This window comes from Schistocerca gregaria, chromosome 9, assembly GCF_023897955.1.
Source record: "Schistocerca gregaria isolate iqSchGreg1 chromosome 9, iqSchGreg1.2, whole genome shotgun sequence".
In the NCBI taxonomy this organism is placed as follows: domain Eukaryota; kingdom Metazoa; phylum Arthropoda; class Insecta; order Orthoptera; family Acrididae; genus Schistocerca; species Schistocerca gregaria.
Genome location: NC_064928.1, coordinates 120712298 through 120726108, shown reverse-complemented (window position 1 = coordinate 120726108; position 13811 = coordinate 120712298). Strand labels below are relative to the sequence as shown.

Below are 13811 nucleotides of genomic sequence, written 5' to 3'. Positions count from 1 at the left end.
CTATTATCAGTTGCTCTTTACGTCCTCGTACTCCTTTGGAGCAACCTTTTTGCTCTTCATTTATAATTTTGTTCTGTGTTGTATATATCATTAATTTCTGTGTAATGACTGAAGTTAATATTTTGTGTTTTGTTGGTAGGCATGTTATGGGGCGATATTTTGCTGGGTTTGCTGTGTCTGCTTCACCTTTAGGTTTCAGATAAGTTATTCCTTGTGTATGTGTATAAGGGACTGTGTATGGGTCTGCAATGTAACTGTTAAATAATTTATGATATGAATATAATAGAGAGAGACATTCCACGTGGGAAAAATATATCTAAAAACAAAGATGATGTGACTTACCAAACGAAAGCGCTGGCAGGTCGATAGACACACAAACAAACACAATTTTGTGTGTATGTTTGCGCTGGCAGGTCGATAAACACACAAACAAACACAATTTTGTGTGTATGTTTGTGCTGGCAGGTCGATAGACACACAAACAAACACAATTTTGTGTGTATGTTTGCGTTTGTTTGTGTGTCTATCGACCTGCCAGCACTTTCTTTTGGTAAGTCACATCATCTTTGTTTTTAGATATGTTAAATAATTTAGTTAGATGTGAATGTGTTGAGGTGAACTTCTTTAGCCAGAAATTTGCTATTTTATCTTTTCCAGGGGCTTTCCAATTGTGCGTAGAATTTTATTCTTCTTCTTATTATTATTATTATTATTATTATTATTATTATTTTACTACCACCACATTCTAGGCATGCGCACACACACATATTATCCTTCCATAAATATTATAAAGTCTCCCCTTTTGGTGTCTGCATGTGAAGGCTAATCTCAAGAACTACTATAGGTATTTTGATACCCATGCCAGATGGGCATTGTTGTTGGCAAGTTCTGAGATGACACAAGTGTTACCTGTTCCAAATTTAATTGACATTTGGAGTGACGTGTTGTGGCAGTGACGGGGACTGAGAGCTGCCGTGCCACTGGCAGCAGCTGCAGCTGCACGGTCTCTTTGATGTCCAACTTGCATTGTGAGGCAAGTTGTGGTCCCTTATGTGAAAGTGATGATTTTCTGTTACCTAACATTGTTATCTGAATTTTAGTCGTAACTCTACCGTAGACAAAATTACTGCTATGCCAGACATGTTGTCCGGCTATAGATACGTAGTGCTAACTGCGGGAAGCTCTGGTGGGTCACTAGTAGTAAATAAACTTCTTAGGATGTAGCATTTTAATGCTAATTAAGAAATTCACAGGAATGTTTTATTTATCTAAAAATAGCTACTAGGCAAAATTATAAAATAATACTTCTTGTAAAGAATGAAATTTTACCATTTGCATTAGTTTCAAGGTAATAGACATATCGCATTAACTTTCATTGCTCAACTCTCAAAAGTTCAATAGTTTTCATAGTTGCTCCTATTTTGGAGTGTGGTACCAGATTGAAATTTCATCTATTGCATTGAATGACTGCAAAAATTTCTGTGCATTCCCAGATTCTGTGTCCAAATGTACTACACATTCTCTTTTTGGTCAAGTCAGAAATTGTAGTGCCTGTGAACAAAATACTAACTTTCCATGAAAATAATAGTGCTTCATATTGGGTTCTTGTATTGCCATACCATATGACAAACCTATCCAATAGTTTCCTGTGCAATGATCTCAGATGCGTGGGCGGAATGCAAACCAGCAATTTCTGAGCTTTAGAAGTGATATGTTAAGACATTTACAAATCAAAATCAATCAGTGGAAAATGCAGGATGGAATGTAACAATATTTGAAAAGTATAGTTTCTACTCACCATATAGCAGAGATACTATGTCGCAGATAGGCCCAACAAAAAGACTGTCGGAATGTGAGCTTTCGACCGAAAAGGCCTTAATTAAAAATAGACATCCCCCTCCACGCACGGGTGTACATGCTCACATGCTCATCACACACACACACACACACACACACACACACACACACACACACACACACACACACACTATCACAGTCTCTGGCAGCTGAATCTAGACTGCGACCAGCAGTGCATGATGGTGGGAGAGGAAACTGGTTGGTGGGGGTGAGGAGGAGGGCAAGGAGGGGGGAGAGATGATAGCAGGGTAGGGGTGGAGAATGGTTAAATGCTGCTTGTGGGAGTAGACAGTGATGAGTTGGAGAGAGGGTAGGGCAGTTAGGTGCAGTCAGGTGGTTAGACAGAAGGCAGGGGAAGGGGGGTGGGTTGGCGGAGAAGGAGAAAAGTAGAAAGACAAGATACATTGATGGAATAGAGGGTGGTTACAGGGTGGTCCAATTGCTTCTTGGCCACAGTTCGTCGGTGGCCATTCACGCTGACAGGGAGCTTGTTGGTTGCCATGCCCACGTAGAATGCAGCAAAGTGGTTGCAGCCTAGTATGTAGATCACATGACTGGTTTCACAGGTAGTTCTGCCTTTGATAGGATAGGTGATGTTTGTGACCGTACTGGAGTAGGTGGTATTTGGAGGATGTATTTCTATGGGACAGGTTTGTATCTAGGTCTATTACAGGGGATATGAACTGTGAGGCAAGAGTTTGGGAGCAGAGATTGTGTAGGGATGGACGAGGTTATCGGGTAGGTTCAGTCGATGGTGGAATACCTGTGAGGGATGGGTGGGAAAGATAGTAGGTAGGACATTCCTCATTTCAGGGCACTATGAGCGGTTTCTAGCATTTGTAGACTTAGAGAAAGCTTTTGACAATGTTGACTGGAATACTCTCTTTCAAATTCTGATGGTGGCAGGGGTAAAATACAGGGAGCGAAAGGCTATTTACAATTTGTACAGAAACCAGATGGCAGTTATAAGAGTCGAGGGGCATGAAAGGGAAGCAGTGGTTGGGAAGGGAGTGAGACAGGGTTGTAGCCTCTCCCCAATGTTATTCAATCTGTATATTGAGCAAGCAGTAAAGGAAACAAAAGAAAAATTAGGAGTATGTATTAAAATCCATGGAGAAGAAGTAATAACTTTGAGATTCGCCGATGACATTGTAATTCTGTCAGAGACAGCAAAGGACTTAGAGCAGTTGAATGGAATGGACAGTGTCTTGAAAGGAGGATATAAGATGTACATCAACAAGTGCAAAACGAGAATAATGGAATGTAGTCGAAAAAGTCGGGTGATGCTGAGGGAATTAGATTAGGAAATGAGACACTTAAAGTAGTAAAGGAGTTTTGCTATTTGGGGAGCAAAATAACTGATGATCGTCGAAGTAGTGAGGATATAAAATGTAGTCTGGCAATGGCAAGGAAAGCGTTTCTGAAGAAGAGAAATTTGTTAACATCGAATATAGATTTATGTATCAGGAAGACGTTTCTGAAAGTATTTGTTTGGGGTGTAGCCATGTATGGAAGTGAAACATGGACGATAACTAGTTTGGACAAGAAGAGAATAGAAGCTTTCGAAATGTGGTGCTACAGAAGAATGGTGAAGATAAGGTGGATAGATCACGAAACTAATGAGGAGGTATTGAATAGGATTGGGGAGAAGAGAAGTTTGTGGCACAACTTGACTAGAAGAAGGGATCGGTTGGTAGGACATGTTTTGAGGCATCAAGGGATCACAAATTTAGCATTGGAGGGCAGCGTGGAGGGTAAAAATCGTAGAGGGAGACCAAGAGATGAATACACTAAGCAGGTTCAGAAGAATGTAGGTTGCAGTAGGTACTGGGAGATGAAGAAGCTTGCACTGGATAGAGTAGCATGGAGAGCTGCATCAAACCAGTCTCAGGACTGAAGACAACAACAACAACAACAACAACAACATGAGCGGTAGTTGAAACCCTGGCAGAGAATGTGATTCATTGGGATTCTGGGTGTACAGGAACGATTCCTCTAGATGGTGCATGAATTGGTTGGCATAGGATGGTGCCATGAATTTGCCCTTTGCCTTACCCCGTATTTGTTCGTAGGTATTGCCTTCAAAGGAGAAGTAATTGTGGGTGAGGGTATAGTTGGCCACGCCAACTAGGAAGGATGTTGTTAGTTTGAAATCCATTGGGCATTGGGAAAGGTAGTGTTCAGTAGTGATAAGGCTATGGGCATTAGGGAGGTTACTGTAAAGGGAGGTGGCATGAATAGCGGTGAGCAGGGAACCAGGTAGTAAAGGAACAGAAACTGTGCAGAATCGATGGAGGAAATGATTCCAATGTTTTATGTGAGAGAGTAGGTTGCGAATAATAGGTTCAAGGTGTTGGTCTACAAGAGCAGTGATTATTTCAGTGGGGGTGAAGTAACTGCTGACAATGAGGTGTCCTGGGCGGTAGTGTTTATGGACTTCAGGAAGCATGTAGAAGATAGGAGTGCATAAAGTGATAGGGGTGAGGAGAGAGATGGACTCCGGGCAGGAGTTCTGGGATGATCCTAAGGATCTGATGAGTGACTGGAGATCCTACTGGATTTCTGGAAGGGGGTTGTTGCTGCTGGGTTTGTAGATGGATGAATCTGACAGCTAGTGGAGTCCTTCTGCCAGGTAACCTTTGTGAACAGCTGTGGAGCCTTTGTCAGCAGGTAGGATGATAAGGCCAGGGTCACTTTTTAGGTGCTGGAAATGTAAGGTTGGTTTGCATATTGAGGGATTTAGAGGCAACATTTGAGGTTAAGAAATTATGGAATGTTAAAAGGAGGTGATTTGGGGCCAGGGGGGTGGACCATGGTTGGATGGAGGAGCACACTAAGTGAGGCAAGGTTCAACATTGCTGTTCGGTTGAGTCTGATTGGTAGTGTTGGTGACAAAATAGTGTTTTCACTGGAGGGGCCGGGAGAAGGAGAGAAGATCTTTAACAAATCCTGCATTATTGAAGTGGCAAAAGGTGAGGCCTTTGGGAAGAACTGATTCTTCTGCGGGGGCTGAGGCTTTTGGAGGAAAGGTTCATGACTATGTTTCAGCTCTGTTTAGGCTCTGGATTCTGTGTTATAGTGGGACGAAGTTTTGGACGGAGGGCTAAATGTAGTAGATCTGCGAGACAGGGTTTGTGAGCTACGAGGTGACATGTGGAAGGCTTGGAGGCTGTTGTGCAGGTGGTGGATAGTGGTAGCCCCAGGCGGAAGTATGAAATGAACAGGGTGGAAAGATTTTTGAGGTGGCATTGTGCATGCTGCTGTAGTTTCATTGTGTGTGATGAGATCCAGGAATTTCGGATTGCACATCAGGAGAATTTTGGGAACAGAGAGAAGGTATTGCAAAGTTTGGGCCTGATTGATGTGGTTTGCAGAGCTGTGCTGGTGAGGGTTACAGACTGGTGGGATCTGAACAGATGGAGATCATTGTGGAAGGGAGGGTGGCAACCAGAGATGGGTAATTTGAGGGTAAGACCATTTGGGGGGATTCCATGAGCCAAACAACAATGCAGGAACAGTATGTGGGATTGGGTTCTGGCTAGGGATAAGGAAAGTTTTGTGTACTGATGCAGATGGAAGGAGCAAGAATCCATGTTGGTGGATAAATACACGTAAAAATATGTACATAACATACAATTATATCCAAAAAATTTGCAAAAATACACCCAGACCCATGGGAAAATCAGAAAAAGCATGAAACAGGTGAAGTAAGGGGAAAACAAGATGAAATCTGAGTGATTAGGCGGATAGTGAAATGCAAAAACCAATTGAAATTGGCATGAAGACAAAAAGAGATCAAAGAAAACAGCTGTAGATAATCTTACTTTTCAATACAGAGTCCATATCAACTTCCACCAATTCAGTTTTGTTGTGCGCAGCTGTTGAACCCCTCAAGCAAAAATGTAAATAACAACCAAAGCTACTTCACATAACTATGGACAAAAAACCGCATATTGTACCTATTCGAACTTTTTTTATAAGTGTTACAGTGACTACACTAACCAGCATTCATGTGGATTACATAAGTTTTCCACTCTTTTGTACAAGTCTGAAACTTACCAGTGTACCCTTATTTACATTAGGTATAGTGTAGACATGCAGAGGGTCAGTTATTAGTGGTACAAGAACATTTAATATACATTCAACAAAGAATGGTTGACAAATAAGTACTTTCTTCAGGAGACAGAATTCCAGTACTGGAAAAGCTGTTCATAGTTTCCAGAACTTGTGCAGGGTGTGTGTGAGTTGCACAGTTTTCAGATAAGATGTACTTATCCAGTTTCTGCTTAAAATATTTTTATTTGTGGCAATACCTAGTGTATGTTGGGAATCTGAATATTTCATTAGTGTTTTGAAGATCACTTTGCTCACGTGTCTCTCATTTATGTTTGTGCACAATTGTAGCCAGTCCCAAAAACTCCACATAGTGTTAATTAACATCTGATGTGGTATACGAATGATTTCTTCCTGGATTGTCTTCCTCTGATCTTCGAGGCTGCTTAGCTCTTAAACACATACTCAGGACTTCAGATCTCACAATGAAAAGAAGTCGTTTAAGCTTGGATTGGAGAAGTGAGAAGAATCTTGGGTGGGTGATAATAAAGACCTCTCTGCAGGGTACTTCGTACTGTTGACATGTCAAAACCTAAACTCGTGGCATGTGAGTGAACTGACCATTTTGGCAGACGCCCTAATTATGGAGCATCTCTAATCGTTTACATACCTGCCAATGGTGTCTACATGTACAGAGTTACATTGACTTACTACTTTGTCTTCTGGTTGCACTCATTATTTTGTGAAAGCAGGCTGGTTTTATTTAGGATTCCAGCTACTCCTCACTGTTTTAGTTACAAAACCCTATTTTTCAGCATAATCTCCATTCAATGTGACGACCTTATACCAGCTTACTGAGAAGGCCCATATGTGTGCACGGTACCGATCTACTGGTCGATATTGGACCAGACGTCTTGCTATGTCGATAACTTCCCCGTCTTCAACATACTGCTTCCCATGGAATGCATCCTTGAGAACTGTTGGGGTGCGCAGGCTCTTTTGAGGCCTCTTATTGTCACAGAGAATAAGAAGTTTGTTTGCATTTTTGTGGCAACGAGTACACTGAAGTTGTCCCGTCAATTTTCCAAAGCTGTGTGCAGCTGGTCGGCACGAGGGAATTTGGACAGCTTTGCACGACCTTGTCGCAATGGTGACAGGCTTCTCCCCTGATAATTCTCCGCCCTTTTGTTCACTGACAGTTCTCTGCAGACGTTCTACACATCTCTGTGAATATTTTGTTCACTGCCAGTTCAATGCAGACATTCTGCATGTGCCTAAGAATATCTGTGAAGCTCTGGTTTTTTGCCAAAAAACCTCAGTGGCAGGTTTCTGCTCCGAATGTACCTCTGTTACAGATGCAATTTTGAAGGCTACATATAGCAACACAACCTATCGAAACTTCACGAAATTAGAGGGACTGAAGAGGGAATATTCCATTGTTCCCCACAATGAATTCCACATTTTGTTTTTCAACCATTATTGATTGAGGAAAAAAAGTCTTACGTTACACGTTACTTATTGGATGCCCCTGGTATTTTGTAATTTAAGTATAGAAGTTAGAAGTCCATATTAAACAGTAGGTATCCATATAAGGCAAAGGTTGGTGATGGTTAAGGGCATACCATCCCCAATAGGATCATACGTAGTAAAGTAATGTGGTGTTAAAACTAACCTTCAGCTTTACTTTTTATTACCTGCTTCATATATTGAAAACTTGGGATGCTCTTTGAAATGTCCTTTTGTTAAATCCAATTTATGATTGACTGAAGATGCAAAGATGAGCAGTTATTCTTGAGATAAAACTGCTTGGATTTCAGTCATTTACATTAAACAATAGCAAAATGAATGGGTTTTTGCATTTTTGGCATTTAATTATGTTCTCGATTATTGAATAAATTGGGCAGTACATAATATGTTCTTCATAACTTTCTTTAGATTATTGTATTCTAGTGGCATGTTAACACTACATGGAAACAGCTGTGTGTCTTTTTCTCATATTGAAGTCTGCATTCAGTTTTCTGTTCCCAACAGATAAGAATGTTGTAGTGGCAGACATCACAAGCCTATTCCTGATCGGTCCACAAAGATGCCGCACTGACTGCTATGAGCTGTGAGTATATTACTTTATGAATTCAATGGGCTTTTTCATTTTTATATTATGAACCCTCCATACGAGGAGGATTAATTAAGATTATGGAATAAGTTATCATTACTTGGTTCATTTTTATAGATTGAAAAGGTTTTAAACAAAAATCCCTTCCCAGACATTCATTCATCACACCCTAAAAATGTATTATTTCCTACATGGAGGTGAATGTTATTTCCTTTCAACCCCACCTCCCCCTGCCCCCTTCATATTCTTCCACAAGAAGAAATTCAAGGGGTAAATCAGGGTCTTGCTTTGATCTTGGATAAGGATTCTTGAATTAGGTCCTTAATATGTCCAGGTGATAGATTGGACAGGCCATTTTTAAGCATCAAAAGCATTCATCATTTGCGGCTCATCAGTTTACTACTGTAATAAGACATGCATAATTCTGTTATCATTTGAAAGGCTGTGTTGATAAGTTTGTTGTAAATGACATGTTATTAACACGCATTGTTTGCTAACACAGAATTAGATATTTGAACATAATTTGTGTTGAGCTCAGTGCAGTTAGTGCTGAGAGAAGTAGAAGTAGTAGTAGTAGTAGTAGTAGTAGTCTGCCATTCCTCCTCCACAATTGGAGAAAAAAAATTGTTTTGCACTCCGTGCAATAGCAACTTGCAACAGACTACATTCCCAAAAGGGCCTTTATTCTGAAGCTAGGGAACAAAAAGACCTCAAATGGGATCAGACTGAAAGGACAGCAAGTAGGGGAGAGGGAGGGGGCGACCGGGAAAATATTTTAAAAACCATCCCGTATACTTCAGGTATCACAGTGCCCAGCATATAAGAGTACTAATCTGTCACTTCTGAATAAACTCTGTATGCAAAGTGTTAAATAATGCTGTATAATGAGAATTGTTCACTTTTTCACTCTTTTGTAAATAGTCAATCAAGGCCAATCCATTAGTCCCAGGTTAAAAGTACAATTCACTGAAATTCAGTCAGGGTTGCCACAAGTTATGGAAATAAGGGAAATTTGAAGAAGGAGGAGGAGGGGGGAGGGAGGACACTGGAAAAATCTCATTTTTGTCTCAGTAGATGAAATTGGTTGGTTGTTTACGGAGATGTGCATCGTCGCTGGCTGGGTGCAGCTGAGTTCATGTGCAGCTTCCCTACTCTCTCATTCCTACTGCTTCTCCCATTTCTACCACTCCACTCAGCTCCCAAACAGTGTTGCCATCAGTCCTTGCCACTAGCATAGCAGCTGCTGATGAGAGGAAGGGAGGTGTGAGGAATGGTTTGTTTGGATCGGATTTTCAGACTGTGGATGCAGCTGCAGGAGATGGCAGTCATGGCAATCATCTTTATAGTGAGTTGCTACCTGTCCTCATCATTATTGATTCTCAGGGTATCACACAAGTTATCTGTTGCATGGATTGATCACCATGGTCTCATTTCATCAACATACAGTTTGTGACTTGTGAATAACTGGCTACACAAATAGATTTCAGTGACGGGCAAAAACTGCAGGCCATATTTGCGGTACCTCTAACAGATCGGGCATGCCAATCTGAAGCTCGTCATTTCCCACCAGTGTGCAGGCCCTGCCCATCAGATCTAGTCTCACCGATCCCCTGCAGGCCAGGTCTGTTTGTGTGTGGCGTAATGCAGCAGATTTTGTTGTTTACCCATGGACTCAGGACTGGGATGCTGCTCAGCAGGCCAAAGGCCACAGTTAATTATTTCAGGAATTACGACTGTTTCACCACAAGTCAGTTGTACATTGTGGCATTTTATAGACATTTTATTTATTCTAGTACATTCTGGCACTTTTAAAGAAGCTTATCTATTAGAAAGTATGGATGATAAGAAGAAGAAAATCGTGGCAGTTGCTGGCAATTTGTATGCTATGTATTGGTATATTTCTTGAAAGAAAAATCACACTATACCTGGGAAAATAGTAGACATTAAACAGCAGGTAATTACAGACAATAGCGAACATAGTAGAACCAACATTTTATTGGTGTTCACCTGTAGTGTTGGTTTACATAACTCTTCCCCACCTTATAAAGTTTTTCCAAGATGCCTACTTTTTTTCTGAAGTTATTTAAGATATTTTAAATCTGTCTTGCAACTCCGAGGAAATGCATATTTTTGTCACCAAATGTGTTTCATTGAAATAAAATAATGTCATTGGTCTTAATGAAATACACCTACCATTTGGCTTGCTTTCTCTATCTAAAAACAGTTTGTTACAAAGGGTGTTGATGTTAGTACTTAAGATTTTTGCTCACATCAAGAAACACTGCCTGCTTGCAAGGGTTTTATATATATATATATATATATATATATATATATATATATATTAAAAACAAAGATTCCAAGACTTACCAAGCGGGAAAGCGCCGGCAGACAGGCACATGAACAAAACACACAAACACACACACAGAATTACGAGCTTTCGCAACTGGCAGTTGCTTCGTCAGGAAAGAGGGAAGGAGAGGGAAAAATGAAAGGATGTGGGTTTTAAGGGAGAGGGTAAGGAGTCATTCCAATCCCGGGAGCGGAAAGACTTCCCTTGGGGAAAAAAAGGACAGGTGTACACTTGCGCACACACACACACACACACACATATCCACCCACACATACACAGTGTATGTGCGGGTGGATATGTGTGTGTGTGTGTGTGCAAGTGTACACCTGTCCTTTTTTTCCCCAAGGGAAGTCTTTCCGCTCCCGGGATTGGAATGACTCCTTACCCTCTCCCTTAAAACCCACATCCTTTCATTTTTCCCTCTCCTTCCCTCTTTCCTGACGAAGCAACTGCCAGTTGCGAAAGCTCGTAATTCTGTGTGTGTGTTTGTGTGTTTTGTTCATGTGCCTGTCTGCCGGCGCTTTCCCGCTTGGTAAGTCTTGGAATCTTTGTTTTTAATATATTTTTCCCATGTGGAAGTCTCTTTCTGTTTTTTATATATATATATATATATATATATATATATATATATATATATATATATATATATATATATATATATATTCTCATTTGCACTATTGTTTCTTATACTGCAGGTGCAAAGGCAGATTTAAAATACCTTCAGTTATTATAAAGCGGCTACAGACAATAGTCACACAAATGAAGAATTTTTTCTGAAACTGCATTCCAAATTTTGTAGCTTCATTTTTGTAACAACACTGTGGTCCACAGTTGGAGTAATGTCTAGAAATTTTTCAACCGTCTTTATGTACACCGTATGTTGCACATTTTTTGGTGTAATTTTCATGTGTCTATTTTCACAAGCGTGTTTCATGGTACAACTGTATATTATTCGATATGGTCATTGGTCCAGCTCCTTCATTATATTTCTAACAACTAAAACTTGTTGTCTCCAGCTCGGGTCTCCACAAACACACAGGCATGGGCTACGGATATCAAAGAATCTGCCAGAAATATCTGTGGCTCATCAGGAAAAGCCGTTTTTTTGTGTGGTGTCTAGCCTTCGAAGGCGCACCGGCTTGTGATTGTTGCAGGAGTGTTGCCAACAAATAGCTATCATACCTCGGCCATGTGGTAACTTTCCCAATGTTCTAGTAGTATATCGTGATGAAACCAAGCAAGGTAAATTTCAGTGCTTAATGACTGGATGTTTGAGAGGATCAAGGCCCTCAAGACGTCAGAATTCCAGGTGTATTGCACAGTGTGTAGCAAGTTTTTCGCTCTCAGCAACTTGGGGAAGATTTTCATCAGTCCTCAGTGAGTGAAGTGCCACAGCTGTTGAGTGATGCATAGACTGCCCAACATCTCACTGACTTTAACGGGATTTTGTTTTCAATGACTGTGTTGGTTTTTTACCATGCCGTTGCTCAAAAGTGACAGACAGACTTTGGCATTTTCAACAAACCCTTGCGCAGCTTGGTGTAACCAGTCCTTTTCTAACGTCCAGTTTTGGCGTTCGTAATGGGAACTTACAGACGAATGGAAAAACTAGTAGAAGCCAACCTCGGGGAAGATCAGTTTGGATTCCGTAGAAATGTTGGAACACATGAGGCAGTACTGACCCTACGAGGGCAAACCTACGTTTCTAGCATTTGTAGACTTAGAGAAAGCTTTTGACAATGTTGACTGGAATACTCTCTTTCAAATTCTGAAGGTAGCAGGGGTAAAATACAGGGAGCGAAAGGCTATTTATAATTTGTACATAAACCAGATGGCAGTTATAAGAGTCAAGGGCCATGAAAGGGAAGCAGTGGTCAGGAACGGAGTGAGACAGGGCTGTAGTTTCTCCCTGATGTTATTCAATCTGGGGGTGGTAAGTTGCACTGGTCACACGAGAGACCTGTTCAGGAAAATGTTACCGGATAGAGAGGAAAAAAAAAAAAATGCAGCTCTGCAAGAACAAAAACTGTCACAATCAAAGGAGAAATTGTCAAAAAAATATCCCAACCTAGTACTACAACTACACTTCGGAGGACCGGTTCACAATTGATGCTTTGGCCATTTCCAGTGGTTTTATTTCTATTTTTATATCCATTATATAGCTTTTTGATGGCACAGGAAAAGACACACATCAGTTGCCTTGGAATTATACTTAAAATGAGCCACGATTTTTGATCATTCGTATTTGAAAGGTTGGTAGGTATGTAGTATCACAAGGTTCACGTCATTGTCTTATTTGGATATTTGATTGTTTTTGGGACACTGGTACTTCCAGATCATGCTCACTGTCGTCTGGTGAGATACCTGGACATAATGAAGATGCTCCCTTGATACTTGATTAGATCACAGTGACTGGTGAATTGGAAGCTCACAGTTGACGGTCGATTTCTTGACCTCTGAGGTATTGCAGCCCAAAGTCAGGTCCGCCACTGCCACTAACACTGCATCAACTAACATTCGTGTTGTCACCTCCACCAATGTCACTAATGCTGCATCGGCTAACAGTCGTATCTCAAAGTACCTGATCCAGGATCATGTTTCAAGGGCAGAAATATTATGGACTCTGAACGCTATTGAAAATTGTGTGTCCTTTTCTACTACAAGAAAGCAGACTGCTTTGTTTCCGGTCATGTTCCATAATGATAATGTAGCTAGTAAAATGCAGCTTGGGTGGACCAAGACGACATATTGTATTGTTCGTGAGTTAGCTCTGCACTTTAGGAAAAATATTCTCAAAGATCTCGAAGGGGATGTTCCTTTTGTCATATTACCTGATTAGAGCCTTAACAAGGTGGCTGAGTTGCAGCAAATGGATTTTGCTCTCAGGTATTGGCATAAAGTTAGCAAACAAGATGTGAAAAGCACCATTTTTCATCTGCATTTTTAGGCCATACCACTGCTGCCGATATGTTGGATGGTTTTAAGATAAAAACTTCTGATCTGAATCTTATCAACATGCTTAAGGTATCAGTGGATGGGCCCAATGTCAAGTGGGTGTTTTTGATGGATTTCTGTGGTGACCTGAAGAGTATTAATGGGAACAGTGCATCAACTTATATTGATATGGGATGTTGTGGTCTTCATAGAATTCATCAGTTTCCAGAATGCAGCCTTATCACTTTGGGTCCTGAACCATTGCGCGCGGATGTCTACCATAAAGACTGGCTGATTTTAACATAGTTTAAACTACTAAAACTCGTGAAAGGTTTCAGTTATAGCAATAAAATTACTCTTATTGAAAAACCTAGTCTTTCTTGTTTAAAACCATATATAATACCTTTCTCTTGAATTAATATGTACTTTTGACAAGTTTTATTATTATAACATTGTTTTTGAAAAAAGGAAAAATTGGTCAAAGGTATATACACTGTATTTTCT

At 40.5% G+C, this 13811-nt stretch overlaps 1 protein-coding gene across 1 annotated transcript in view; it reads left to right on the top strand.

Moving 5' to 3' along the window:
• LOC126292199 (uncharacterized) overlaps positions 1–13811 on the top strand; it is a 154350-nt gene that overhangs the window by 104924 nt on the left and 35615 nt on the right. Inside the window, exon 6 of the mRNA XM_049986052.1 lies at positions 7942–8020. Within this exon, the coding sequence (XP_049842009.1) occupies positions 7942–8020 (79 nt within the window). The remainder of the gene's footprint in view (positions 1–7941; positions 8021–13811) is intronic.